Consider the following 26,589-nt stretch of genomic DNA (forward strand, 5'->3'; position numbering starts at 1 on the left):
CAATTACTGTACAGCTGTTGTAACATCCTGTGAAGCTTGGGTGACAACAATACTCTAATTTCTACAGTACTTATTTTCCTGCTGGAAAGAGAGGAGGTTCACTAACCAGGTATTACTGAGGTAAAGATGTTCTAAGGTACTTTTGTGATAGGTTTAGCAACAATCACACTGCTTAAAATCAGGAAACGGTACATATTGTACCATTACAGTGCACAGGACACACCGACCAGGTCTTCATACTGTCCATGCCGAGCCGCGTTTCACATTTGTTTCAAAAAGGTTTCTCCTGCCTTCCTACACAGCCGGTGCTCATCACGGACCGGGTACCTCGGAGAGACCATACATAAGCAACCCTGCTAGCTAGCACCCTGTAGGACTGGGGGAAGCAGATGATTCCCCGGGCCCTCAGGTTGGCTGCCCCAGCCCACCTCAGCTTGGAGACTTGAAGGGAGGAGGCGGGGAGCGGCACACCTCAGCCTCCCGCCGCCTCACGGCCCCCCCACTGAGCTCCCTCGGCCGCACTGTGGGCAGCGGGATCCCGGGGGGGGGGGGCTCTTCATGCCGAGGGACTGCCCCACCCCCGCAGAGGCAGCAAAGACGCGGACGAGCGCAGCCTACATTGCCCGTCGTGCCGCGCCGAAGGCGGTACCACCGGAAGCTCGGCGCGGACCCACTTCCGGTTGTGCGCGAGCTCTGAGCGGAGGCGAGCCCGCGAGCCTGCACCCCGACGAGACAAGATGGCCGGGCTGCCCCGCAGGATCATCAAGGTACCGCCGCCCGCCCCGCCGCGGTGCGCGGGGGCTCGAGGGGTGCTCGGGCCGGGGCCCGCGCCGCGGGCAGATTTGGGTCGGGCCGGGCGCTGCTTCCGGTGACTGGCAGCCGGGCCGGGCGGGGGCAGGGCCGCTCCCAGGCTTCCTCCTTTCCTCGCAGGGCGGGGGGCGACCCGCCGCCGCTGGAGCGGGGGCAGCGCTGGGCCGGGTCCCCTCACCGCTTCCCTTGGGGGCTCCCGCGCCCGGGGGCGGCGTGCGCGCGCGGTGGGGAGCGGCCGGGCCCTCCTGGCGGGCGGGAGCGGGCCCGCGCCTCTCACGGTAGCGCCCGGCCGGGCGGTGGCGGCTCCTCACGGCCTGTGTGCGGTCGTCCGGCGGGTACCCGAGCGCCCCTAACATGGCCTGGAGCTCGGAAAGCACCGGGCGCGTCCCCGGTTCTGGCCCGTCGGCTGTGCTGCTTCTCGCCCCGGCCCCGCTCCCCGGAGCAGTGCTCGCCGTGCCTGTGCTGGGGGAGCGAGGGGCTCGGGTTCCTCCTCCCGTGCGAGGAGGGGCAGAACACAGTGAGCAGCTAAACGTGGGCTGCATCCGTATGTCGGGGGCATCGTGCCGGGCCAGCCTCGGTGTTGCTGCATGCGCTCGGAGCTGTCGGCCCGTTCGTGCTGGCAGTTCAGTGTCGTGCTTCGACTTTCATTCATCAGGCTTTGTGAGGACTTCCAACTTCGGGGTACTTTGAGTTGACCCTCCGAGTACTGTTTCTGTCCCAGACTTGAATGATTTGGAGTCAGTCAGCGATAGAGGTAGCTGCATTGCAAGCTACCAAATGATAGCTTGTACTCGGAGCTAGCGTGGATGTTTGTGCAGGGCTGCTGTCTCCCACTCGATTTGCAGTGATGTAAATTGGAGCCCGCAAATTGGCAATCGCTCCCTTTCCAAAAGTGATTCCAGTCAGATTCGTTAGCTCTCACATGAAAAAGCAGCACCCTTGTTACTTGTTGAAGTGAACAAATGTCGCAAATAATTTGTAATGCTATGAAGCTCTCTTGGTTGAGTGCACAGTGTTGGCAACCACTGTTGAATGTAGGATATGTTAAAAAGTGGATGAAAAATAAAACTGTTTTCTCTAAAATCATGTTATCTAATAGGTGATAGAGGAGATGAGGTAAAAATAAAGCAGGAGTAGCATTTATCTTGTGTGAAACATTAAACTGATTCTTGCTCAGAATTGTAAGCAGTAAAAATAACAAAGGCAAATCCTGCAGAATGAGTTCGACACTCATACCGCTGATATCTCAGGTGTGAGGAGGAGCACTGATTCATAATACACTGGAACTGGTATTCATCACAGAGCTCTGGTAAGAGCTCAGTCATGAGCCTGGTGCCTGTGTTAAATTTTAATAGCTCTTGACAACTCCTCTGAACACAACCGAGGAGAGCACCCACTTGTGAGCTGGTGCATTAATTCCCTTCTTGGTGCTGCTGGTTTTTTATGCTTTTCTAGAAAAACAAAATGGAGCAATTTGCATGTGATTCATATCAAAGATGTGCAATGGAATGGGAATGTCCCCTTTCCAGTAGGAGAGGGCACGCGGAGAGACCTGGAAATTACAGATTCCCTCTAGAGGACCCCCCTTTGGAGTTTTGGGGATTATTATCTGTTACAGGGTGGTGTGTATGGGAGGTTTTGTGTTCCCATGTATGCATTATAGGTTGTCTGCAGCCACTCCAGAGCTTTTAAGTTTTGGATTGTTTGTGTTAGAGGACCAGTTCTTTAGTTCCTGTGCTGTGAATAGATTAGGTTGCCATATGTGCATGTAGTCCAGGGCTTGAATCTGCCTAAACCCTTAGAGGCTCAAAAATGTGCAAAGTCATATTTTGAAATATTGCAGCTGCAGAGGTGCAGACCTAGAAATAATGCTGCTTGAGTCTTCAGGAGTCTCGCATGAGAATTGTTCTGACCTTTTCCATCCTGCTAGTTTTGAGTTAAATTTCCTATCGCTGGTTGCCTTGGAGGGAAGGATGTGTTGCTGCTAGTGAGAATTTGAAGGATCAGGGAAGGAAATGGAAGAGAGGAAAGAGTTACAGAAAGGTGAAATAACTCCAGTAACAAGATCTGATTTTCTTTATGCATAATAACGATTTGATGGTAAATAAATGGCTTAGGTTACAGTTGGGAAAATACCTTCTCCCTTTGGCCCACGTGCACCCTTTGTGTTGCCATCTGAGGGAGACTGTTGATGACTTGTGGGGCTAGGAGTGCATGTTTGGACTGTAATGAAGTCCAGAATCTAGCTAACTGCTCAAAATGCATTTGGCGTTCCTCATCTTGACCGACTGCTGGCAGATGGCCTGGCTCTCAGGTTGACTAGCGGCCCTGTACTCTTCAGCCTGCTTCTTTGCTATGTGCAGGCTGTCATCTAGCCCACTGGGAGAGGAGTAGCTTTCCTTGTCTCAGCAGAGAGCTCTAGATTTCCAATACTTTCCCCAAATTCAATTAAAAGGTGACAGTAGAGATGTTGCAAAGCAGTTGTTGCAGAAGATATAGAATTACTCCTGGTTTGCTGTCCTCAGTTTACTTGGGAACACAGACTTTAAATGAGTGTGTGTGTCTGGAGGGGAGTGATCTGTAAGTTCAAGAGATGACTTGCTTTAGATTTATGGCTTTGTGTAGTGCATTACAAATGGCAAGTAGAAAATGATGATACAGTTTTGGATCTTTAAAGATATAACCAGAATTGGAAAACCTCTCTTGTGAACAGAGAAGAGGTATTTTTATTTGCTTCAGTAGTACAAACTCAGGAGTCACCTGCAAATCACCTTGAAAAGAAAATCTGCTACTGTAAGGTAAAATAAAAACGTGGTACAGCACATTGACATAGATGTGTGCATTTGATGCTGTAAACTTTTTTCCTACTATTAAAAAGTATTTCCAGTATTAAAAAATAAGCCTTTGCAGTATACACAAGAAATAAGCCAATGGTTTTTACTTTCAAGCACTTACTACACCAATTCTCTCCAGTGTTGCAAAGTCATGTAGCTCCAGGAAAATGTTCCTTCTGGACAGTGCTGTTCCTTGGTATTTGTCAGAGAAGCTCTTTATTTATAATGGCTTTTTGCCCCTTGAATGCTTTTTGAATCTTGTGAATAACTTCGAATTTGACAGACGGGTGAAAATTGAATGAATTTTCAGAGGATTTTTTTGTACTTCTAAAAAGCATCTTCCCCATGTCCCCCCAACAATGTAGGAAGGTGAGAAGATAATAGATATGCTACTTTGTGACTCTCATTGAGTCTTTTTGCGGGGCAACTAGTACAGCATAGGCTGGCTGTGGTAGTGGGAGGGGTGTATAGGCAGGTGCTGGAAGCCTGAAGTTTGGTAGAACACATCCTTTGTGGAGATGTGGGAGGGAGGCTGAGCAGAAGGCCCAGGCCCAGAGGATAAGAAAACTTCCAAGTTAGGTCAAGGTACCAGTTTTAAAAGGAAAAACACGGAGTCTTAATAAAATGTCTTGAAGAGGACACTGATAACTAATTTCTATAGCCTTTTTCTTAAAGAAGCTTTCAGTAGACACTAGAGAATCAAAACTGGGGAAAACCAAGGAAATAATCCAACTAAACACAAAAGTTCCTGTTGCTGGACCACCTTCTGGTGTAATACTTGAGTAATGTTGAGGTAGTACAAATCTGTAGTACCCCAAGCTTTCTAAGACTGATGCTAACAGGTTTTTATTGCTTTGCATGCAGTTGTTTTACATGGGAAGCCATGGAAGTGTATCAGATAAGTATGGTATATAATAAAAGCTTGTTTTGTGTAACAGTACAAAACAAATCCACAGTTTCATAGTTACATGTGACTGGTGGGTTAACAGAAGAGAGTGACAAATTTTGCTATAGATGGTGTGATGGGTTGACCCTGGCAGGACACCAGGTGCTCACCAAAGCTGCTCTATCATTCTGCTCCTCAGCTGCAAAGGGAAAAGAGTGTACAATGAAAGGGTCAACAGAAGGACACAGAGATCACTCACCCGTTACCACCATGGGCAAACCAGACTAGACTTGGGGAAATTAGTTAAATTTATTACAAACCAAATCAGAGTAGGATAATGAGAAAATAAAAATTAAATCTTAAAACACCTTCTTCCCACCCCTCCCTTGTTCCTGGGCTCAACTATACTCATGAATTCTCTTCCCTCCCCCTCTGCTTCATGGGGGACACTGGGAATGTGGGTTGCAGTTCATCACATGCTTTCTCTGCTGCTCCTTCCTCCTTGGGAGGACTCCTCACACTCATCCCCTGCTCCAGCATGGGGTCCCTCTCATGGGATACAGTCCTCCATAAACTTCTCCAGCACGAGTCCTTCCCATGAGCTGCAGTTCTTCACAGACTGTTCCAGTGTGGGTCCCTTCCATGGGGTACAGTTCTTCAGGAGCAGACTGCTCCAGCCTGGGTCCCCTGTGGGGTCACCTGTCCTGCAGCAAACCTGTGCCAGTGTGTGCTCCTCTCTCCATGTGGCCACAGGTCCTGCCAGGATCCTGCTCCAACACGGGCTTCCCACAGGGTCACAGCCTCCTTCGGGCATCCCCCTGTTCCGGTGTGGGGTCCTCCAGGGGCTGCAGGTGAAGATTTGCTCCACCATGGACCTCCATCTGCTGCAGGGGTGCAGCTTGCGTCACCATGGGCTGCAGGGGAATCTCTGCTCTGGTGCCTGGAGCACCTTCTCTCCTTCTGCACTGACCTTGGTGTCTGCAGAGCTCTTGCTCTCACGTGTTGCACTCCTCTCTTCAGCTGCTGCCACACAGTTCCACCCCCTCCTTCCTTAACTGTGTCATCCTGGAGGTGCTACTACCATCACTGATGGGCTCAGCCTTGGACCGTTGTGCATCTTGGAGCCACTGGCATTAGCTCTCTTGGGCATGGGGTAAGCTTCTGGCAGCTTCTCACAGAAGCCACCCCTGTAGACTCCTGCTACCAAAACCTTGCCACACAAATCCAATGCAGATGGTATCTGGACATTTGGAAGCTTTGTATGAATTACCGTTTGCTTTAACCAGACTTTGGTAGTTGACACTGCACTATATGTTAATGCAAGACTAATGCAAATGTGCTCTATCAGTGTGACTACAGGAATGGTGTACACTGTTAGCTTAGTGAATTTAGTTAAGCCTCACTTTACTATAGCTGAAGATGCACCATGAAAAGCTGATCTGTGCTAGTACATAGATAATCCTGTTGGAATTTGCATAGGATCTCAGCTTCACAGTTCCAAAATTGTGTAATCTGCTATGGAAAATTTGAGATCAAGGTCATTCTCAGGGGAGAGTGATGCTGACCTTAAAAATGCCTCTCTTCATGTTACTGTTGTTTGGGAACAGGGTTGTCTTCCAGGAATGGGTGGATTCTGGTTTTGTTTATTTACTATATATTTGTTTTCTGGGAAGGTGCAGTTACCTGGGATACATTTGTCTTTGTCTTGCTCTGAGTAACTTCGCAGTGGTGATGGCAACTGGGAAATCAGAAATGTGTGAGGGAAGATTGTGAGAGATTCAGAGTTCCCACTGATTGCTTAGCAGAGCTGTAGTTCCAGGTTGCTGGGTAGTTGTTCATAGATCAAGTGCTAGTTAGTGGTTTCTAAATCTAATGTATTGCTGTTCTGTTCTTGCTTTTTTACAGCTGATGCCTTTGATACATTGACACTCAGAGCATGAAATTGCTTTGTGGGGTGGCTGGGGGTAGATACAGTCAGGGCCAATAATGGGGTCTGGAATCTGCAGGGTGAAGAAAGCATTAGTGCACAGAGATGTTAACCCAGTAACAAGTCCAGGAAGTGGAGCCATGTAGGATGATGACACTTAGGGATTATATGGCAAAGAAGGCAAGAATTCATGTGGAAGCCAGCTACTGGAAGCCACAAGTGCAGCCTTCTATTTATTATGTTTGACCTTTGCTGTACAGTTTAATGGGCTTTATTGCTAATTTTATTTTTTTTTTCCTAAAAGGCAGACATTCTTTACAGAAGATTTTCCCCAATGTAGTTGTTTTAAAGTGGTATAATTTTAACCTAACCATGCTGAAATCTCTGACAATATACATCTGCTTAGGTAACCATTTTATTTTCAGTAATGCTGGTTATAGCCAGTTCTTTACATAACTGTAGCTAATGAATTGATAGACCCTGAAGAATTTGTGCCAGAATGTGATGCACTGTTGTAAAAAGTTTTTGAATTGAGTCTTTGTGGTTTTCTGAAGCAGCTTTATCCCTATGTGTAGGAGACAGTTTTGACTGATATATTTCACTTTCTCCTACTTCCTCCCCCTCAAAAATCAAAGTGAAAACATACATGCGGCTTACCTTCTTGTGTGCAACTTATCAGTTCTTCGTGAAGGAGATCAGTGTGGTTTTTCCCCCCCCCCTCTTATCCCACTCTGACAGAACAGCAGAGAGTTGCCATTTGGCAAGTAATTATAACTTGTCTGTGTGCCAGTATGCAGCTAAACCCTTCAGTTTCTATTTCATACCCCCAAATTAATCCAAACTATTAGCTGTAGTTGGAAGATAACAGCAGCAGCAGCTGGCAAGTGTTTCCTGCAATCAGAACAAGAATATGAAGCAAATGTATGCTGTATGTAGTCTGAATTGAAATGTTAAAATCGGTATAGTACATCTGTGTTTTTTTGCAGGGAGCCAGCACAAGGTGGAAAAGTTACCGTTTGGTTAAGTTAGATTAACCACAATTTCTCAAGGTGATTGGCTTGTGGTTCATGGTGAGCAGCCTTACTCTTATCAAAAGGTTTTGTGCCTCTGTGTTAAACTTGGTCTGAGGGGCTGATTTGACTCAGAACTCTGCAGTAAAGGTTATTTCTTAAGCCAAATCAGTTCTGTGATCTTGTTTGTTATTTGACTTAGCAGACACTTTGGCTGATGGAAGGGGTGCATGGGATTGTGACTGTAGAAATTAGCACTGCTGCTGGGAAGTCAGAGCTTCCCATTCTGGCAAACCCTTGCCTTTGACGAAAAGGAGAGGTGGAGGTAGTTACAGATGTGAGTGAAATTAAGAAGGGCTGAGAACCAGGTTGAAGTGGTGGAAGCAAAAGCATTTGGCTCAATTGTGAACTCGATAGCTGAACCCAATGAATAAGGAGATAAAGTACTTCCACTCTTTAGTGACTAAAACTTAGCGCAAATTAGGTGTAACTTTTTTGTTGGTTTTTTAATATCTTCACTTTTTGCTATTGTTAGTGACTTTTGGTCTGCTTTAGAAGTCTTCCTGGAGGACTTGGCAGCAAATGCTTGCTCTCCCCTAGGAAGCAAATAATGAAGAAACTGATCAACAGTCAGTTAAACTGAAAGATACTTCTTTTCTCATTGCATCTCCCGCATAAATTGGTATGTGTGTACCCTCCGATGGTGTTATCAATTCAACTGTAGCAGAAAATGGAGCTAGTGCTTTCATTTTTAATCTGTCATCTCTTTTCGAAAAGCTCTGATTTGCAGTATCATCTGTGGAGTTTGTCTATGGCATCCTCTATAAAACTGCTCCTGGGTACAATAGTTCAAACACATTTCAGATTAGAAGTTGCCTTGTGAATTATGCTATAGTGGCTTGGCCAGATGCCCACCCAGCCATGCTCTCACTCTCTGTACCTCAGCCAAGCATGGGGAGAAAATAAGACAGAAAACTCATGGGTCAGGACAAAGATAGGGGGAACACTTACCGATTACCATCATGGGCAAAACAGACTGGACATGGGGAAAATGAATTTGGTTATTGCCAAGTAAAATAGAGTTGGACAATGAGAAACAAACAAAATTAAAACACCTTTCCCCCCCTTTTCCAGCACGCAGCTTTAGTCTAGCACTCAACTTTAGTCCATCACTCCCGACTCTGTACTTCCCCTGTCCCTGATGATTGCAGGGGAATGGAAAATAGGGGTCTCTGGTCTGTCCATTACAGCTTCTCTCTCCTGTTCCCTCCTCCTCACGCTTTTCTCATGCTCCGGCATGGCCCTCTCCATGGGCTACAGGGAATCTCCTGTGGTGCCTGTAGCACTTACCCTCCTTCTCTGACCACGCTAGTTTTGCTCATAGTGTCCTCCCCTACACTCCCCATCCTCTGTGTGATATTTTCTGTCTTGTCTTAAATGCATTTTCCTAGATGAGCCACCAGCTTGGCTGATGGGTTCAGTTCTGCCCTGTGGCACGTCTGTTGAAGCTGGTTATGTCTGTCCTCTGCTAGATGACAGTGGGTATCGGTCAACCTTTTGGGGGTTAAAGATCTAGTTAAGAGTGCCCAGCTCGCTTTTCCTAAGTTGAGTTGAGAATGCTGACAGGGTTCACTTTCTCAGGAGACTTGCAGAATGGTGATTTCTGGCAAGGTGGCAACAGTAAGCACTGGGGGGTGAGCTGTAATTCCTGTTGCAGTTTAAGTTCTTGTTAAGACAAAGATAATTCATCCATCATCTGTCTTCCCTGATCCGTTCAGAGTAAAGGCACCTAGGGTTAGCTGAACCTACAGGTAAAGGTGGATATTGCCTGCTTTCTTTTACTGTCTGGAGGAGATTAGAGGGGGCTTGTACCTTGCCTTAGCCTGACAAAGTTGTAGAGGGTAACTTCCATTTTATTGGGTATTGTTGAAGGTAAATAATTTGACTACTGCATAGAGAATTAAGCTAGTAAATGTGCTGCTGAAAATGGCAAGGAAACAATCATTCCCCTGAGATGTTGCATAAAGATGTGGTATTGTGCCATTTAAAATATTTAACAGCTCTAAGGCCTGCAATATTTTCTCCTTGTGTAAGAGGCTTTCTTAGTGTTTTCTGTTTTCAAGTTTCAGAATAATTTTATCACAGCTATGTTGACCTCAGAAAGTCTTACCGATATCTCTTTTTAAGGTACTAGCATAAAGCTGCTAGTCAAGGATGCTTTTCTGTAGTCTAAACACTATAAAAGATTTCTAGATAACTGTTTATAACAAGTGTTGAAGAATTTTGTAGATGGATGAAGACTAATTTAGCAGTTTACCATCTGTTAGTGAAATTAGCCCTGTTGGTAGTTAAGCTGCTTCCTTTGGAATGAGGCGGTAGCCTCAGTTTCCTTTTTAGGTTGGTTACAGAACAGTAATTTGTTACACTAGTATCTTGCTGTGATTAACGCTGCAGGCTCAACTCTTCAAAACAGCCCTTTAACCCAGACGAGCAGTCTGTTCCCCCATTCTTCTGACTGCACCCTCCTTTCTACTGGCACAGCTGTTCGTGTGGACATGTGGTGAACTGCTTTAGTACTCTTCTCTTTTGCATGATTTTTTTCTTTTCTTCTTCCAGATCAGCTGCATGCTGTGTTTCACCATGAGGTTGAGACACAGATATGCAGGCAAAAGTGTAGGTGTATAATGGGCTGAAGTGGAAAGGCAGCATGGCTCTTCCTTTCCTCAGGGGCTGTTCATTTATCAGACTAAAATGCTGTGGGTTTGTTTTAAGGTCTTGCCTGAGCCTTCTCCAGGCTGAACAAGCCCAACTTTTTCTGGCTTTCTTCATAGGAGAGGTGCTCCAGCCCCCTGGTCATCTTCATGGCCTCCTGTGGGCTCACTCCAGCCCGTCCACGTCCTTGTGCTGTGGACCCCATAACTGCGCACAGTACTTCAGGTGGGGCCCATGAGAGCAGAGTAGAGGGGTCAGAATCGCCTCCCTCGACCTGCTGGTCACACTCCTTTGGATGCAGCCCAGCATATGGATGGCTTTCTGGGCTGCTAGTTCCGCTGCTGGGTTATGCTGAGCTTCTCATTACTTGATGCGGCATATCACTGAAGGCTTGTGGATTAATATGCAGGTTTTTTTTACTTATTGAAGCTAACTGTATGGCGGTAATATTGAAAACGAAATAAGAAAACAGGGTTTTAAGGAAATTAAGCAGGCAGACAGCTGAATTACTAAGCAGAGCAAATTTGGCTGAAGACATGGAGCTTGGATTTCTTTTTTGAGCTAGTTTGTGCTGACTTTGCAGGCAGACTTCTTTCTCAAATTCTGGGGGCCTCCATACAGTAGCCTTAAAGTTCCTGTATTTTGTAGGTGATAGATATTGAATTTGTTCCTACCTTTTTTAGCTGTATCCCTTGGAAGGCATTGTGAAATCTGTGGTGATTAACTGTTACCATAGTACAGGGAAAGGGCTTGCAATTATTTTTCCAAGCAGAGAATATCCTTTCTAAAAAGCAATGAAGAAGCTTTTAAAATTGTCTAATCCCATGCAACAGTTTCTTCCCTTGCTACTGGAGTGATTTCTGTCAGGCAGGGGAAGCTTTAGACAGTTCAGCTGCAGTGGCTCTGCTATATAAGAAATGATGTATGAGGGGTCTTTTTGCCAGCACTTGCCTACCTGAATTTTCTAATTGTACTTATTTGCCGGTATGTCGGTGTTTGATCCTGTCTTAGTCTGTTGATAGCAAGGAAGACTTCTGAAGTATCTTTTTTCAGGCTTTCAGAAACACTTCTGCAAGATTGAAGGTGGTTAAAATAGTAGTATTGTTTCTAATAGATTAATTATTTTTATGCTTGTTCATATCTTTGTGTGTGCTAGCAACTGATTTTTATGCATGTCTGTGTGGAAGCGTCTTCTGGGTTGTTCAGCTCACTTAAAGAAGAGCTCTGTCCTGTATATGGACCAGGAGAATCTTGGTGGTTATGTCTGCTTCTCAGTAACTTTTTTTTCCCTTCCACTGAAAGCAGAATAACCAAACAAAAGCTTAAAGAATGAAACATATCCTCCTGCAAATTCTTCTCTTGTGTTTGTGTAGCTTCCCTCAGTCTTGGCAGCCTGAAAAACCCTCACTCCCACTGTCTGCTCTGTTGGCCTCTTCTGAAGATCATGGTACTCTCTCTTCCTGAGCCTTCCTGTCTTCAGAGGTTACTGTAAAAGCAGGTTGAGGGTTTCTCCCCTACCCCCCAAGGTACAATTAGTTTTCAATTTAATGTCTTTATAGAGCATAGCTATGCAGAATGTCAGCTACACCATCTGTCCCATCCATATCATCTGTCACTCTACTTCGAGCCACCTGTGTTAATAGGGAAAGCTTTCTTTGCTTGTCAAAACACCTTCAACACTTCTGTGTTTTTTAACCACTTAAATAAAAATAAGAAAAATAAATTGTAGGGGGCATAACCAGTTGTGAATGACTGTGTTGTTTTGGTTTTAAGTACTGACTGTATCTTTTGGGTTATTTTGGGTTTATTCATTTTCGTTAGTCGATGGAAATCATGGAAAAAGTGAGTAAAAGCAAGAACGAGATCTCAATCTAAAAACACTGCAGAGTCTGACAGATAGAATTAACTGCCTACAGCACCATGGGATACTACAGCACCATGGGATACTTCATTAAATGCTTTAGAGCTCAAAATATGTCCTGAAATCTCTTCTGTGAACCTTGAGTATGCTAGAGGAGAGCTAGCAAGAAACACTGTAAAGTGCTGTTCTGGAACACTTATTTGATGGAAGTTTGTATTCCCATGAAGACAAAACTAACTGCTCTATTGTAAAAATATTTACTGTGAGCAGCAGAACTTCAAAACCTGTTTTTCTGTGAATCTGTCCTTTTTCCTTTATAGCATGTTAATATCTGTGTGTCCCAGCTCTTTTTATTGGCAATTTTTTTGGGTTTTGTTGCCAGGCAGGAATAGTACATGCTTAGGTGGAATAAACTTGGTCAAACAACATGTAATATGAGAGTTCTTCATGTGTTTCTCTTCAGTGGCACTGAGCTTGGTTTCTGTCTTAGCCACTGACAGCTTACAAAACATACGGAAAAGTTGAAGTTGGACAAAGGGTTCAAAGGCAGTTTTGGGGAGGAGAGGGGCACGTAACAGTTTGCACAAAACTTACTCAGCTAAAAAACTGGGGAAAGTAATATAAAATTACAGCAGAAGATCAACATATAGTTGAACTTCTCCTTGTTTGTAGGTTGAGTCCACATCTTGTGGGTGACTTTTACAGGGTGTTTTTTTGATGTGTTTTTATGTGTGTGTGAATGTACACTTAAGAAATCATCATTGCAGACTGGTTTGGGTTGGAAGGGATGTTAAAGGTCATCTAGTTCCAACCTCCTGCCGTGGGCAGGGACACCTTCCACAAGGCCATGTTACTGACAGCCCTATCCCTGCATACTGACAACTGTTTCTCTCAAATAGGGCTTACGTCTCCAAGTCTTATGACAAATCAAACTGATTGTCTTTAACTGGCCATCTTACTGTAAAACGTGAAAGTCAAGTTCCTGATACTACCTTAGAACTGGACTTACTTGTATGTTTAAGCATTTTACATGCTTAGACCTTAAAATGTAACTTTTTGATTAATTTTACCCTTCCTGTTCCTTTTCCATTGTTTCCCCCCAAAATGTACTGAAGACATTATTATAAATATCTTCATAATTGAAGGGCAAAAGCCTTATTTGCTGTCAGAATTTAGCAGGTGGTGTTCATAAGTACAAACATTTCGTGTTCTTTTAATAAATGGCATCTTTCTTGTGGGTTTTTTTTGTAGTCTAACAAGCTTGTCAGTGTTCTAAAAAGATGCCTTTTCTGAACTTAAGGTGCTTCTCAGCTTTTGTGTAAAACAGTAGTGATGTATGTTCACAGGAGTCACGACCTGTCATTTTGTGAGTGTTGGAAGTTTAGCCTGATGCTTGCTCTCTTGGCATGGTGGCTTCATCAGAGCTTGGTGGGTATGAGAGATGAGAGTTGACCAGTTACCTCAGATTTCTTGCAAGTATTTCTCCTCATCTCTGCTTGAAAACAGCTTCAATTACGCTGATAGTGGTAGAGCTCCATGCACAGTGCAGGAAGTGAGGCATGATTGCTTAAAGCATTTTTAATCTAATATTGATGTTCCACAGGGGACTTTTAGAAGCAGGCTCAGCACTAGTGTAGCTGTATGCAGCAGAAATGCTTTTCTTTGCTCCCCCCTTTTCTGTGGTGTTTTATAGCAAGATTACTGTGTCCACATAATGTAGAGGCGTAAAGGGCTGTGTGAACATGATGACATACTAGCAGTGGTATAGCCCCTTCGGTGTAAAGCAGTACCTCAATTAAAAGGATCATTTTTCTCATATGTGGGCTCTCCCATTGTTTACTGGGAAGTGGTTATTAGTGGCAGAATGTGCAGCTTGCAGCCAGGCATTGCTCCGTCAGTTATGCTGGCAGGTAGAAGTGCTGATGCTGCTGCCAGACAACTGCTGATTCCAGGTTATTTCAAGCCAGGATTGCCTGCCCACTATGGTTACAGTCAGCATACTGTATGCATACTGGTATAACTAGAGAGGCAGTCTGGAGACCAGAGTAACTGAGTGGAGGCTAGGGACTGCTGAGATCAGCCCAGCTATTAAAATGTGTTACCCTTAATATTTAAAAATAATAGTAGTTTTAAATCTGAGCAGGCCCATAAGGCCCAAAACCACACAAGTAGACAAACTGGGGATCTGTCAAAGTACAAGTGGTAGCAGCTGTGAAGAAGTTTAAAAATTGGATCTTTTCATGAAGTTTGTTCTTTTTAAATTTGAAGTTGGCTAGATGTAATAGTTTTTCTTTTCCGTAAGACACTGTTTTGTCTGCCAAAACTGTCAACGTGCTCCAGAGGTGGAAATCTGAATTGTCACACTTACCTGTGGCAGCACCCACACTGAAAACTTGCTGGAAGAAACAGAGGATGTTTTATGCACGTACAGGCATCATCTATAGTTTTACTTTCACACTACTGAACTAAAGCTTTAAGCATTCGTTATAGCTGCTTTCCTAGAGAATTACTGTACAGGTAAACAGCTAGCAAAGTAGAAGTTCTGAGTATATTATAAATTTGTGTATCATTTAAAATAAGCTTTCTGAAGTGAGCATAAACAGCTCTAAGAAGCTTGGATGGCCTTCCAGTAAGGTGTGTAAGTGGCATTGACAGCTAATGCCTGTGAAGATAAGTGGGCAATACGTAGTCATAACAAGGAATTAGACCAGATAAATGTATTTTTATGTTTGTGTGTGTACATAGTAATAACTTTAGCATTATGATTTGTAGGACTTTGGTTTTGAGACAAATAACTGGATTTTGGCATTAATTACTGTGACTTTATTTTTTTCTAAAGTGATATGTTAACTGCATTAAGACAGCTGTATCACTTAAATGCTGTGTAAATTTATTTCTGCGAGGTGTCAGTATTGTAACACTCCTGTTATGTTTGAAGACTGGATTAAGCCAAATAGAGGTAATCAGTCCACTTGGTTTTGTGTTAATGCTATTTATAGACACAAAATAAATATGTGGTAAAACTAGAATAATAGTATACATACCAGTTACCATTTTCTGTCCGTAGAACTAGGATAATTTTTCATTGTGAAAGCCAACACAGAGATGATGAAGATTAACTGTATGTAGTAAAAACAAGCTAGAGGAAGGGCAGGAAATGGGGCTAAAATTACCTGAGGAAATGAGGCTTCGGCAGGATTTCTTGTCCCTGCCTAATGTCCTCTTGCCCATTTTGGCCACACATTCCTTTTTTATAAGGAGAAGCAGAATGTTGCCTAGAATACCTGGCAGCACAGGAGAGGGAAGGTGCACAGGACCTGGTCACTCTGTCCACTCAGTGCATTAGTGGGATGGATGGTCAGAACGTAGGCAGCTCTTAACTGTGGTCATAGTGTGGTGTCTGAGGCAGGGTTTGTGCTGTAGGCAAAAGAAAGGAGCACAAAGAAGACAGTTCTCTGTAGGAAACCAGACTTCCCGAAGCTTGTGGCTGGCAGAGCAACTTGCTTGTCTCCTACTGCATGTTAGGGTGACTTTTAAAGTAGTTGTATGTAGGCTGAAGGTGATCACACCAAGGCTATTTATGCATACATATGTGTAAATATATAACACATCCTGAAAAACACCGTTAAGTGTTGCAGCAGAGCAGTACTTTAAGTTCCTCAAAGCCTGGATCTAATTCCAGTAGAAATGTTCATCTTAATAAACTGTTGTTAGAGTAAACCTCGAACACTTTTTGTGATTAACCCCTTCTTTGACTTCTCACGTAATGCGATTTTCTCTTTAAGTTAAAATGGGAAATGCTTTGGTATTTTCATTGTGGTATATTAAAAACAAATAGTAGCTTGGCAATAGGTTAATCAAAAGTTATGAAATTTGAGGACACTTTGTTACCTGCTAGCTTGTGCTATAGAAGCGCATGCTGTGAGGAGTCTGAAAGAAGTTGCATAGCAGTTTACCACATTCTTACCTTTCTGCAGATGTTCTGTGACTTTAAGGTGTCTATCTAACATTGCTTCTGTGGCTGTAGGCAAATAGCTCATAATGAATACTCGTTGTTTTGAAATAGTTTGTACAGGTTGCATTTATTTTAAATCAGTTGTATTTGTTACATTGCCTCCTCTTCTTTTTCTTCTAGGAAACCCAGCGCTTGCTGGCAGAGCCAGTCCCTGGGATAAAAGCAGAGCCAGATGAAAGCAACGCACGTTATTTCCATGTGGTCATTGCAGGTCCACAGGATTCCCCCTTTGAGGGTGGGACATTTAAACTTGAACTATTCCTTCCAGAAGAATATCCAATGGCAGCTCCTAAAGTACGTTTCATGACCAAAATTTATCATCCTAATGTAGACAAGCTGGGAAGAATATGTTTAGATATTTTGAAAGGTAAGTGCTTGTTTTCTTCTGATTTTATTAAGTACAGAAACCTGTAAATGGGCCCTGAAAAGAGACTTTGTTTGTTAAAAGAATACCTTGCTTATTCTTTAATCTGGGAGAGGAAAGCTTGCTTTTGCTGTAGGCTGTGGTGAATATGATGTTTCACACTGCTGTAAATGTCTCTTCAGATAAATGGTCCCCAGCTTTGCAGATTCGTACAGTCCTGCTATCAATCCAGGCTTTGTTAAGCGCTCCCAATCCAGATGATCCACTAGCAAATGATGTAGCTGAGCAATGGAAGACCAATGAAGCCCAAGCCATAGAAACAGGTGATGTATCTTACACTTTTTTCAATCTAGTTTTAGGAAGTAGCTGATTACTCATTGGTTGGGGGATGTAAATACCAACCTCTTGTTTTATGTTCACAACTTGCAGGAATAATTACTGCATACAATCATAGTGCAGCTGTCCTGAATGTGTCTACAGTGGTCTGTTTTCAAGTCTGTGATGCTTGCTAGAAGAAAAGCTCTCTTGATCTGTTTCATTGAGTGTTCATGTTGCTAAACTTGCAGGCGTGTCTAATTTGGAGTTGTGGTAAAACAAAATATACACTACTGCTTTTCCTCTAAAGCTTAAGGCACAGGCATCTGGTTTCAGAAAGTACATCTCTTCCATACCTGCTTCTGTTGCATGCTGTTATGGACTGAAAGATTTACTACATTATGCCTTTCCACTTCTGGATCCAGTGCAGTCAGGCCACTTCTGTAATATGAGGAATTGTCAGCTGCTGGAGTTCAAAATTGCACTTAAATCTCAGAACTGATATATTTTGGATACTTGCAACAGTGGCATAAAGTTATCTTTCAAAAACAGTATTTAAAGTTACTCTAATAGAGCCCTAAAAATACGTATTTTCTTAAATGTGTTTCCTTTTCTTTACAGCCAGAGCATGGACTAGGCTATATGCCATGAATAATATTTAAATGCGCTTTGAACATCAAGTGTGCATCACTTCTCCTGTTCTGCCAAGACCTCTTCCTTTTTGTTTGCATTTAATGGACACAGTCTTAGAAACATTACAGAATAAAAGCCCAGACATCTTCAGTCCTTTGGTGATTAAATGCACATTAGCAAATCTGTGTCTTGTCCTGATTCACTGTTGTACCGCATGAGCAGAGGCTAGAAGTTATCATCTGGATTGTTGTGAAATTGTTTGAAAGCAGCAGCACATCTCTGCTTTTAATCATTTTTCCCATCATGGTTTAAGTATAAGCACTGTGAATGAAGGTAGGCAGGGTTAGCTGCAGGGCTTTTCGTCTTAATTTTGTGGGCTCCTCTTCCCTTTTTATGGTGATGCTAATTGCATTGGTAAAAGCAGCTAACCAGTTATACTTTAGAATATACCCTCTAGCCCAGTCTAACTTAGACGCTGTAGATGGACAAGCTTCATTGTTTGAACAAAAAAAAACCGGGAACATTAAACATCCATCACCTTCACTAATAATATTGTGATTCTGCTGTCAAGTGTAGAAAATCCCCCCAAGAAAAAGCTTGTGACCATTTTGTATGGCTTGTCTGGAAAATCTCCTGTAAATCTTATGTTTTAGTAAAATATTTTTTGTTATTCTACTTGGCCGTTGTACAGTTTATTTTGCTGTGTTTTCATTTCTCTAATGTGACAATCGTATTTAAGAAAAGATGGAAACCAGAGCTACGATTTGTCTTCACCAGTCTGACAGATTAAACAGAGAAGAGAGAGAATTCCCAAGATTTTTTTCCTTTTTGCTTCTGTTTGCTGGCTGATTTTTATTAGCTTGTGTTATGTGGCTGACCTTACCTGGCCAATTTAATATGAAATTGAATTTGGAGTGACTTTTAGAAACAAGTCTCTGTAACCATTATAACCATAATTATAGCAGTGCGTTGATATGCATTTTCATGGAAATAACCATAATCAAGCAGGAGGTTGAGAGCAGATGACAGCGCTAATTGTGAGTATCTGCATAACTTCTCTTTGCTGGTTGTCATCAGACTTTAGGCTACACAGTTTTCTAACTTCTTGAATTCTGCCCTCTATTAACATGTAGTATCAGCGTGTAGAATCACACTATGGCCAGCTTGTGTAGTGACTGATGTTTGCTTAACCACTTCCAGCTAGCACCTCATACCACTGGTTTTCTCTACAAGCCTTATTAAGCTACTTGCTTGAGCAACCAGTCTGCTTAAATAGTAGCAAAGCTTCCCTATTGGAGGGAAGGAAAGTTATGGAAAACTTCCTTCTCATCCTTGTTTTTGGTGTATGTGTCTTGTCTGAGAGTCCAGCATTTTTCTTGGCCTTCATCCATCTTACTGCTTCCCTTAATTTCTTATATCCATATTCTCTTTCCTTTCCCCAAACCTTCTCCCTCACAAAAAAGGGGGGAAAAATGCTTAAAAGCTTTTGGCAAGGCCAACCTGAAGTGTATAAATGACAGCTTGTAGTGTTTGCATAGGGAGTGTTTTGTCATGCAGTTCAAGGGGTACGGTTATGTAGTCTGTTGGTATTCTCCCTCTTTCACCTCTTCTTGCTCCAGTGTCATCTGAAATTTCTATAGAATGTGGTGTATTTATTGTGCTCTTCTGTAAGATGAAGAATATCTATTAAAACTACATTTTCCAACAGACAGCGCTTTCAGTGGTTAGTAACCGGTGTTGTCCCTCAGAGTGTTCTTTGTAACATGGTTGAAGCTTGGTTCACAATTCAGCTTGAACACCAGACTGAGCTATACAAAAACTGTTCTAAAACAGCTAGTTTCTGTGTGTGGAATGTAAGATAAAGTTGCATTCAGGGTTTGTAATAAATTTATTTGTTCTTCAGAGTGGGTAAGCACTGTTAACCCTCTCCTCTTGTTACAAGTGAGCATGTGTTTGGGTTTAGTGGGCATATAACCTGTGTGTGCTATTAACATGGGCAGCTTTCATGGCAGGCAGCTGAGTGAGCTGTCTACACCCTGGATTCACCTCACCTACTTTTTAATGCTTTACTTTACATGTACAGCTTTCCCTAGCTCTGCCTCTACTTCAGTGAGGAGCAGCACCCCCAGAGGACAGTCAGACCCCTTAAGCACCCCCTTTAAAGATGGCTTTCAATAAACAGGACCTGGCCTGGCAGTCGGGCAGTTGAACTTCAAATGAGGTGGGATGAATCCAGACCCAAGGTCACTTAGCAAATGGCTAGGTATTTGTGTGTTCAGGGCTTAAAACTCAGCCAGAGCTGGCAGCTAATCAGAGGCTATAATTAAAGCTAAGTCCTTAATGGACTATAGTTAATGTATTAATGAAAAACATCCTCTGCCTCCACTTTCTAGTGACTGAATAACGTAGCTCATTGAACTGCTTGAGTACGCAGCAGCAGCCAGTATGTGTGATTTAAAACCCTTTAGAGTATTTTCACGTGATAGCTGTAATGAAGGAAATTTTAAATGGGCTTCCTAAAAACTAAAATCTGTTTGTTGTGGGTCTCTTCAACATATTTGAACTGTTTTGAAGTTGATTGTATGTATTAAAAACTAATATGTATTCAACTTTTAAGCCCAATTTAAGAACTCTCTATAAAGCAGAGTTGGGAATTTCATTGTCTTACACTGAGGAAGCTTTTTGGCTAAATTCTTTGAAGGCAGTTACATCTAACCTTTTTCCTCAGTTAAGTAAGTGTATTTCCACAGCCGTTATCTGAAGCTCAGTTACTTGTGTTACGTCTACCTTCACAGCTGGTTTGCAAATGCAGCCATCTTTTAGGGAGCACTAGTTTTAGCTGGTTTTAATGCCTCTCCACTGGACAGAGTTACAGTAAATTTAAAATAAATGGGTTTCCTTCAGCATTACTGGTGCTGTGTGCCAAATGTCCTGACATCCTGAGCAAGAGCGGTGACACTGCATGTTATATGGTGGAGGCTGGAGAGTAGCTGTTGGGCCAGGGTTAGCACATGGGCTCTGAAACCTCACATGCAGAACACTTCTGCAGTAGTTACCATACTTCTCTTTTAGATGGAGAGGAGGATTTGGACAGCTTTATTTTTGCATAACCATCCGGTGGTGGTGTCCTAATGTGTAGCCATGTTCTGGCATGGATGTGAGGCATGTTGTCACTGGGATCTGATGGGACAGGTTGTTTGTATCTCAGATGACTTTAGACTAAACCAAGGGAAATGTTGTTTCTGTAGCTTTCAAGAAAGTGTATTTCCACACATTGAGTTATTGTGAAGCATCTGAATGGACTAGTAACATCAGCCATTGTGACATCTCGAACTAGTAACATCAAAACCTGTGACATCTCAATCTGTGTACAGTCCTTGATGGGATTTTTTTTCTTTTCTGAGGGTTACACTTAAAGTGAAATGTCTGGTAGGTTTTGTCAATAACATGTCTTGACTGTAATGTAATATGACACTGAAATAAAAGGAAGAGTGATTATTCATTGCATAGACACTGAGCTTCATTTGACTACAGTGGGCTGCTGTCGGTGTGCAGTACATTTTCCTGACAGTTCTTGGCATCTATTAAAATAAGGAAGATGAACATTGAGAACTTCTCCTATAACTCACTTCCCAGTTGTTGTGGCTTTGCTTTTTTGCCTCTTGGGTGGAGTGAAAAGAGCAACTCCTCTGTCCTAAAGCATCAGAGGGGGCTGCTCTGGTACGCAAGATCAGAAGATGCTTTTTTGTTCTTTTTTGCCTGACTGTGTTTGAATCTGCTTGTTTTAGTACAAGTCTTTCCTGTTTAACTGCACAGTTCAGATAATTTTTAGTGCAGTCAAATTAACAGATGTATTAAGCTTTGGTAAACGATGTTATGTTATGAGCATGGCACAATGTTAATTACATGTCTGCTATGATGAGTTTTGTACTGTGTGTTGCAGCATTTCCTAAGTCTGCTGGAAGATTTTAAAGCAAACATCTAATTATTGCACTGAAGTTCATTAGAAGAGTGGTGTCAATCAGCGTGAATGCATTATCTGTGGTGTCTGCTTTTGCAAACTCCACTCAAGGCTTAGGTGTAACTTGCTGACATGGGTAAGGTGTGAGCAAGTTTTCTCTTTGTCTGCAGGGCAGAAAACTAGGGATGAAAATTGCTCTGTTTTGGAGGATTATGGTGGTGGAACCATAATCACCATTCTGTGATTATTATTAAATTGGGAAATATAAATTACTTCACAGGGGCACTCATCTCTGACAAGTGCTTGTTGCAAAATCGTGTTTCAGGTGCTCAGGTGTATGCTGGGCTCATCTTCAGAACTGCTATGAGGGAGCATTTTTGGTTCAGGCCTAATCTCCACCTCCCTGCCTGCCAGGTACCCAAGCTGACACGTCCCTGGTTTCTGTAGACATGCTTGCAAGGTCAGTTATAAGTATGAAGGATTTCACGTGGTGGTCAGTTGTTGCTTGCTGTAGCAGGTGTGCTCACCTTGGCCTGAATACCTGCTGTGCCTTCAGAAGTACTGCTGCTGTGGTTTTCCCATCAGCTCCTTGCTACTGCTACAGGTAACACTGAAGGCTTAGAATGAGTACTGGTAAGTATATGGAGGGTGACTCTGGTCTTTTGCCCCATGCTGAGTTACTGAAGGCAGGCTAGTAACAGTTCTTGGCATCCGTTAATCTCCCAAGAGTAAGACACAGGTGATGGTGTTCTTTGGTTGCTGTGGGTGTTTGCCTGCCCTGTTCAAGGACAGGTTGTCCTGGTGGTGTACCCAGAACACAAGGAGGAAGGAAGTATTTAGGGGCATTAAGCAGGTGAGTGGCAGCAGAAAATACCTTAGAGCAAAGGCCTTCTTACAGTTGGTGTAACAGGTGCCAGGCCACAGGGGAAGTGGATAAAGGAATGGTCTTTGGCCAGTAGCAGGTAATTGCTGTGTGTGCTGTTTCACACTGTCCATTGGAATTGGTGGGAACGAATGAGGGACAGCTGTTGGAAACCAGCACTGCCACTCAGAGCTGTTGAAAGCTCAGTGTGGGCCATCAGGTGAATGCCAGCTGATCACACAGCAGGCTCAGTCTGTGGTCTCTAGCCTTCCGCAACCGGCTCTTTGAACAGCATTTCCTGCTGATTTAGGGACAGAAAATTATGGGAGCATTATGTTATGGGTGGTACCTTGTCCATTGCACTCTGATCACCGTGAGCTGGGACATGCCTGCAGGGGCTGAGTTTCCAAGTGAACAGGCAATGCCATTCCTTAGGTGGAGCATTGTCCTCCCACTGTGGCCACAGAGCATGTGGCTTCATTGCTTGGGCTGTGAGTGTACAGTGCCTAGCTCAATGCCACCGCAGTACTGAGGCCAGAAGAGTGTTGAAAGCAAGGGGTAAGCTTAAAAGAAAAAACAGATGCATTCAAGCTTTGTGAGGTCTTCTGACTCTTGGAAAAGTTGATCATGTCTTTCCCTCTGTGTGTTGTGGTTTAGACACACACTCAACCCCTGCTTTTGTGCTTCAACTTCATATAATCATGGCAGATTGTCTGATTGATAGGTGCCAGACACAACAGTAAAACTCTTTAAACGGGGAGGAGGAGCTGTGGTAACTGTTCACTTGTCAGAAGTTGTTCTGGGAGGGGGAACAGAGTAACTGCTCACTGGCAAAGTAATGCAGAAGGAACCAGGTTCAAACAGTAAGGCACAAGGAGGTGGATCTGCAGCAGCAGCACTCTCCAAGCTGGGATGAGCATTGGTAAGATCCAAGTGTTCAGAGAGGAGCTGTGTGGTACCAAGTTCAAGGAAGAGAAATCCCTTCCCATAACAGCACGATCAAACAATGGCTTAAATTGTTCTGAACCACAAATGGGTGACAGACAGAGGGAGCACTTGAGGCAAATACTGTCCTGTTGTTACCAGTTCCTCCTGGCACTGCTGGAAACGAGACAGGAGCTGGATGGACCTTGGGTCTGATCTGAGGCAATTGCTTACTGCTGCTGTGCAGAGATTAAATCCCTGTACTGCAACTGGCAGGTACGAAGGTAGTAACAAAGTAGTTAGAAACCTCAGCAGTTACATAGTATTAGCTCTTCAGAGGGATCTTCCATAGCACTAGGTGAAGAAAAGGTGACAGAATAATGCAAGCCATAGGAAACATGAAACTGATTTTTGATGGGGTTGCAATGGAATAACCACATAATCCACAGGACTAATTTAGATTTTATTCTGGTATTTCTCAAATATAAAAAGTCAAAATTCTTACATCAATCTTTAAAGAAAATCCATGCAAGCAGGTCAAAATGTTTACAACTCAGTTTGCCCCCACCCTCCCCCCACCCCTTCCCTTCCCTCCCCTCCTCGCTTCACAAACCATGTTGGTAAGTCAAACAAGTGTTGTCCTCGGGGGTTTTCACAGCACACTGTTAACAGACCAATGCTAGGCTAAGTCAGGGGTGCAGTAAGCACCAAAATAAGATTTTGCACTTTAACAGCCTCTCTGCAATACCTCAGCATCTCCTGAGGTGGTTAAAGCCGCCTCTGTTTCACTCGGTTCTGGCTCCACACAATGTTAAACGTTAAGGCTCTTTCTGTTTGATACCACCATAATCTAACTCCTGATAGTCTCAAAACGTCACAGCCAGGAAAAGCAGCAGGGCAGACCAGGCTTCTTGAGAACTGCAGTTCATGACCCATCTCTTCCCTTTCTCTTGGGGAGAGCCAAATCTGGACACACTGTACATGATTTCTGTCAAGAGAAAAGTCCCAAATCTGTTCTGTATGAAATAGGTTTGGCCCATTTGAATAGAGATGCACGTAAAACCAAAATGCTGCTACATTTAAATTGGTAGGCAGCAGAAATAACTAACTTTAGACTTCCTCTGCTGATTCTTACATAGACCCTTTTGGTTGAAGTTCAGCGTCAAGATTCCATTAGGGCTGAAGCTGTATCACTGCCTGGTTACTACAGTTGTTCCCTGTAGCATGACTGAAGTGTTTTCAATTTACCTTTTCAATTCACAAACTGTTTCTCTTTGAAAGGGAGTAGAAGTCAAACTAAGCAATAGAGCTTCATTCTGAAGGTTGCATAGAGACTGAAGAGATTTATACAACAAATGCTGTTAACAAAGAAAGATGTCTGGCACTACTGAACAGCTCAAATGTGTGTGACCAAAAAATAACCAAAATATTTATAGGCAATCAACTCAGTTTGTTAGCAACAGCAATACTGTACATTTTTACATTATTATCAAATACATAATTCAAGAGTTACAAAATAAGATCATGCATTACCACTAAATCTCATACAAGCTTGGATTGGTTTCATTCCAAGAATCTGAAATGGAGACAGAAGCATTTTATAAAGAACTCAAACTCTGGATTCTTGTTTTAGCTTTCACAGATTCTGTATAATCTTGTTACAATAAAGCCTGTACAAGTTTGCTCAATTTAAAGTGTTAAAATGACTACTGAACAAAAAAGTGAGCAAAGTGATCAAAAAAAAGGGAGCTAAATGATTCACTCTTTTAAAGGCAGCTTCAGAGCCAGAGGTACACTTACACACTGGGGGCATGATTTTAACAACAATTAGATGTTCTTCAGGATGCTCAACTCCCCCTTCTTTTTCACCTGGCAAAACCAGTGCTTTTGATCAACCATTTCCTTTAAAGAAGTGAGCTGAGCACACGGTGCCGCAGTCTGAATGTGTAAGACGCCCATGTGCTTGTGTGCACTACTGAAATGTCAGCGCTCCTTCCCCAGCCCCACCTCATACCCAAGAGGGTGGATAAGCTGTTGGCAATACTTAGACCCTTAGGTGCACCTGAAGAGAGCTGTGTGTTCTCAGTGCTAGAAGTGACCTGGAATCGGAGCTACAGGGATGGAAAGCTGCACCCTATATGACATTTCAGAAGGCTTCAGCTTTGTGGCTCATGCCTTTTGTCAGTAGTATTTATGCCTCTTCAAAGAGAGCTGCATTAAGAGATCAGATCATCTGTCTCCTTGGTTTCACTGCATTTACATATGGCACAAGATCGGTTTTCTAAGGAGTAACTTGTGGCAACAACATTTTTTTTCCTAAAAAAGTGTAACAGCACAAAAAAATTCATAGCAGCATTTTACACAATTTGTGTTAAAAAAGTAGAAGTTAACCATTTGTGTATTGAGTAACAAAAGGTTTAAATTACATTTATTTTCCATTTTACACTCACTATTTACGAGTTGGACTATTTACAAAGGTTCAAATGTTCTGTAAGAGTATGAGCTTTACCCAGAATAAACTTCACATGTGAGGTAATGGTCTACCTCAACCTCTGTTTTGGCTGGCTAGAGGAGGTACAGTCAGGTTCAGATCCTAGAAAAATTCAGAATTAGGATGTTCATATGAATTAGATTGTGTTCTTGTAGAGGAAACCACACACACACACATACACAGAGTAATCCTATGGTAAAAACATTAAGACCAACAGTGGATTTACCTTTCATCTTTTTGGCTGAAAAAGAAGAGGAAAACAAGTTACCAGCTGTACCTCCTTTCTATCAAGAGGCCAGCTTTTAATTCAAGACACTAAAGTGGTGTTAAACCACAAAAGCTTAAAACTGTTAAAAATTAACTCAAAATAGGGGTTTTCAGCTATTTTCCAATTAAGAAGAGAAATACTATTTCTGCATTGGTGTACCAACCCACCTGTCTCTAAGCTCAGGAGGCACCACTGCTAGCTTGGGCAAGACACCTCCACACATGCTTGCCAATAGACATTAACCTGACCTCTGTAACATGAGGGTGCCCTGCCTCTTGGGCAGGTCTTACTTTCCCCTAATCATTTTTAAATGGCAACCAACTGCAGGAACACCTTGTAAGATGCTTCTCATTGAAGATCAGGAGTTTTTGGAACCCGCAAGGTAGTTATACCATGAACAAAATGTGTATCACAATTCTAAAAGGAAAAAAATGGGGAAGGAGGATCTACAATGATTCTCATTTAAGTCTTCTGACAGGTCATCAGCTGACACAAGTGCAGTGGATAGTTCTGGTAGTTGCAAGACAAAGTTACTGTTCTTGCTCTAGTTACACATTACATGAAGACTGCATAGGACAAGGCAACCTTTTTGGTAACTGAGGCAAGCAGTGCTTAGTGTCGGTATCCTTTGCTCTCAGCAGGCTTAACGTGATTTAGTGCTTTATTGTCTCACTTATGCATCTCTGCCTCTAATACACCTGTTTCCACAAATACTG

General features: G+C 43.0%; 1 protein-coding gene across 1 annotated transcript; it reads left to right on the forward strand.

Moving 5' to 3' along the window:
• The first annotated feature begins 607 nt into the window (after positions 1-607).
• On the forward strand, positions 608-20,869 carry UBE2N (ubiquitin conjugating enzyme E2 N). The gene is made up of 4 exons (XM_061351294.1): positions 608-767; positions 16,176-16,422; positions 16,602-16,742; positions 17,356-20,869. Exons 1-4 carry the CDS (start codon positions 738-740, stop codon positions 17,394-17,396), a joined length of 459 nt encoding a protein of 152 aa, XP_061207278.1. The 5' UTR covers positions 608-737; the 3' UTR covers positions 17,397-20,869.
• Positions 20,870-26,589: the final 5,720 nt, after the last annotated feature.

Source organism: Neopsephotus bourkii, unplaced genomic scaffold (genome assembly GCF_033783945.1).
Source record: "Neopsephotus bourkii isolate Nb327-2 ecotype Australia unplaced genomic scaffold, CSIRO-AGI_Nbou_v1 NB_567, whole genome shotgun sequence".
In the NCBI taxonomy this organism is placed as follows: Eukaryota; Metazoa; Chordata; class Aves; order Psittaciformes; family Psittacidae; genus Neopsephotus; species Neopsephotus bourkii.

Coding starts and splice junctions, on each gene's coding strand:
- UBE2N (XM_061351294.1), top strand. CDS start 738: ATGGCCGGGCTGCCCCGCAGGATCATCAAG. Junction 768..16,175: donor TGCCCCGCAGGATCATCAAG/GTACCGCCGCCC, acceptor TTTTTCTTCTAG/GAAACCCAGCGCTTGCTGGC. Junction 16,743..17,355: donor AGCCCAAGCCATAGAAACAG/GTGATGTATCTT, acceptor TTTTCTTTACAG/CCAGAGCATGGACTAGGCTA.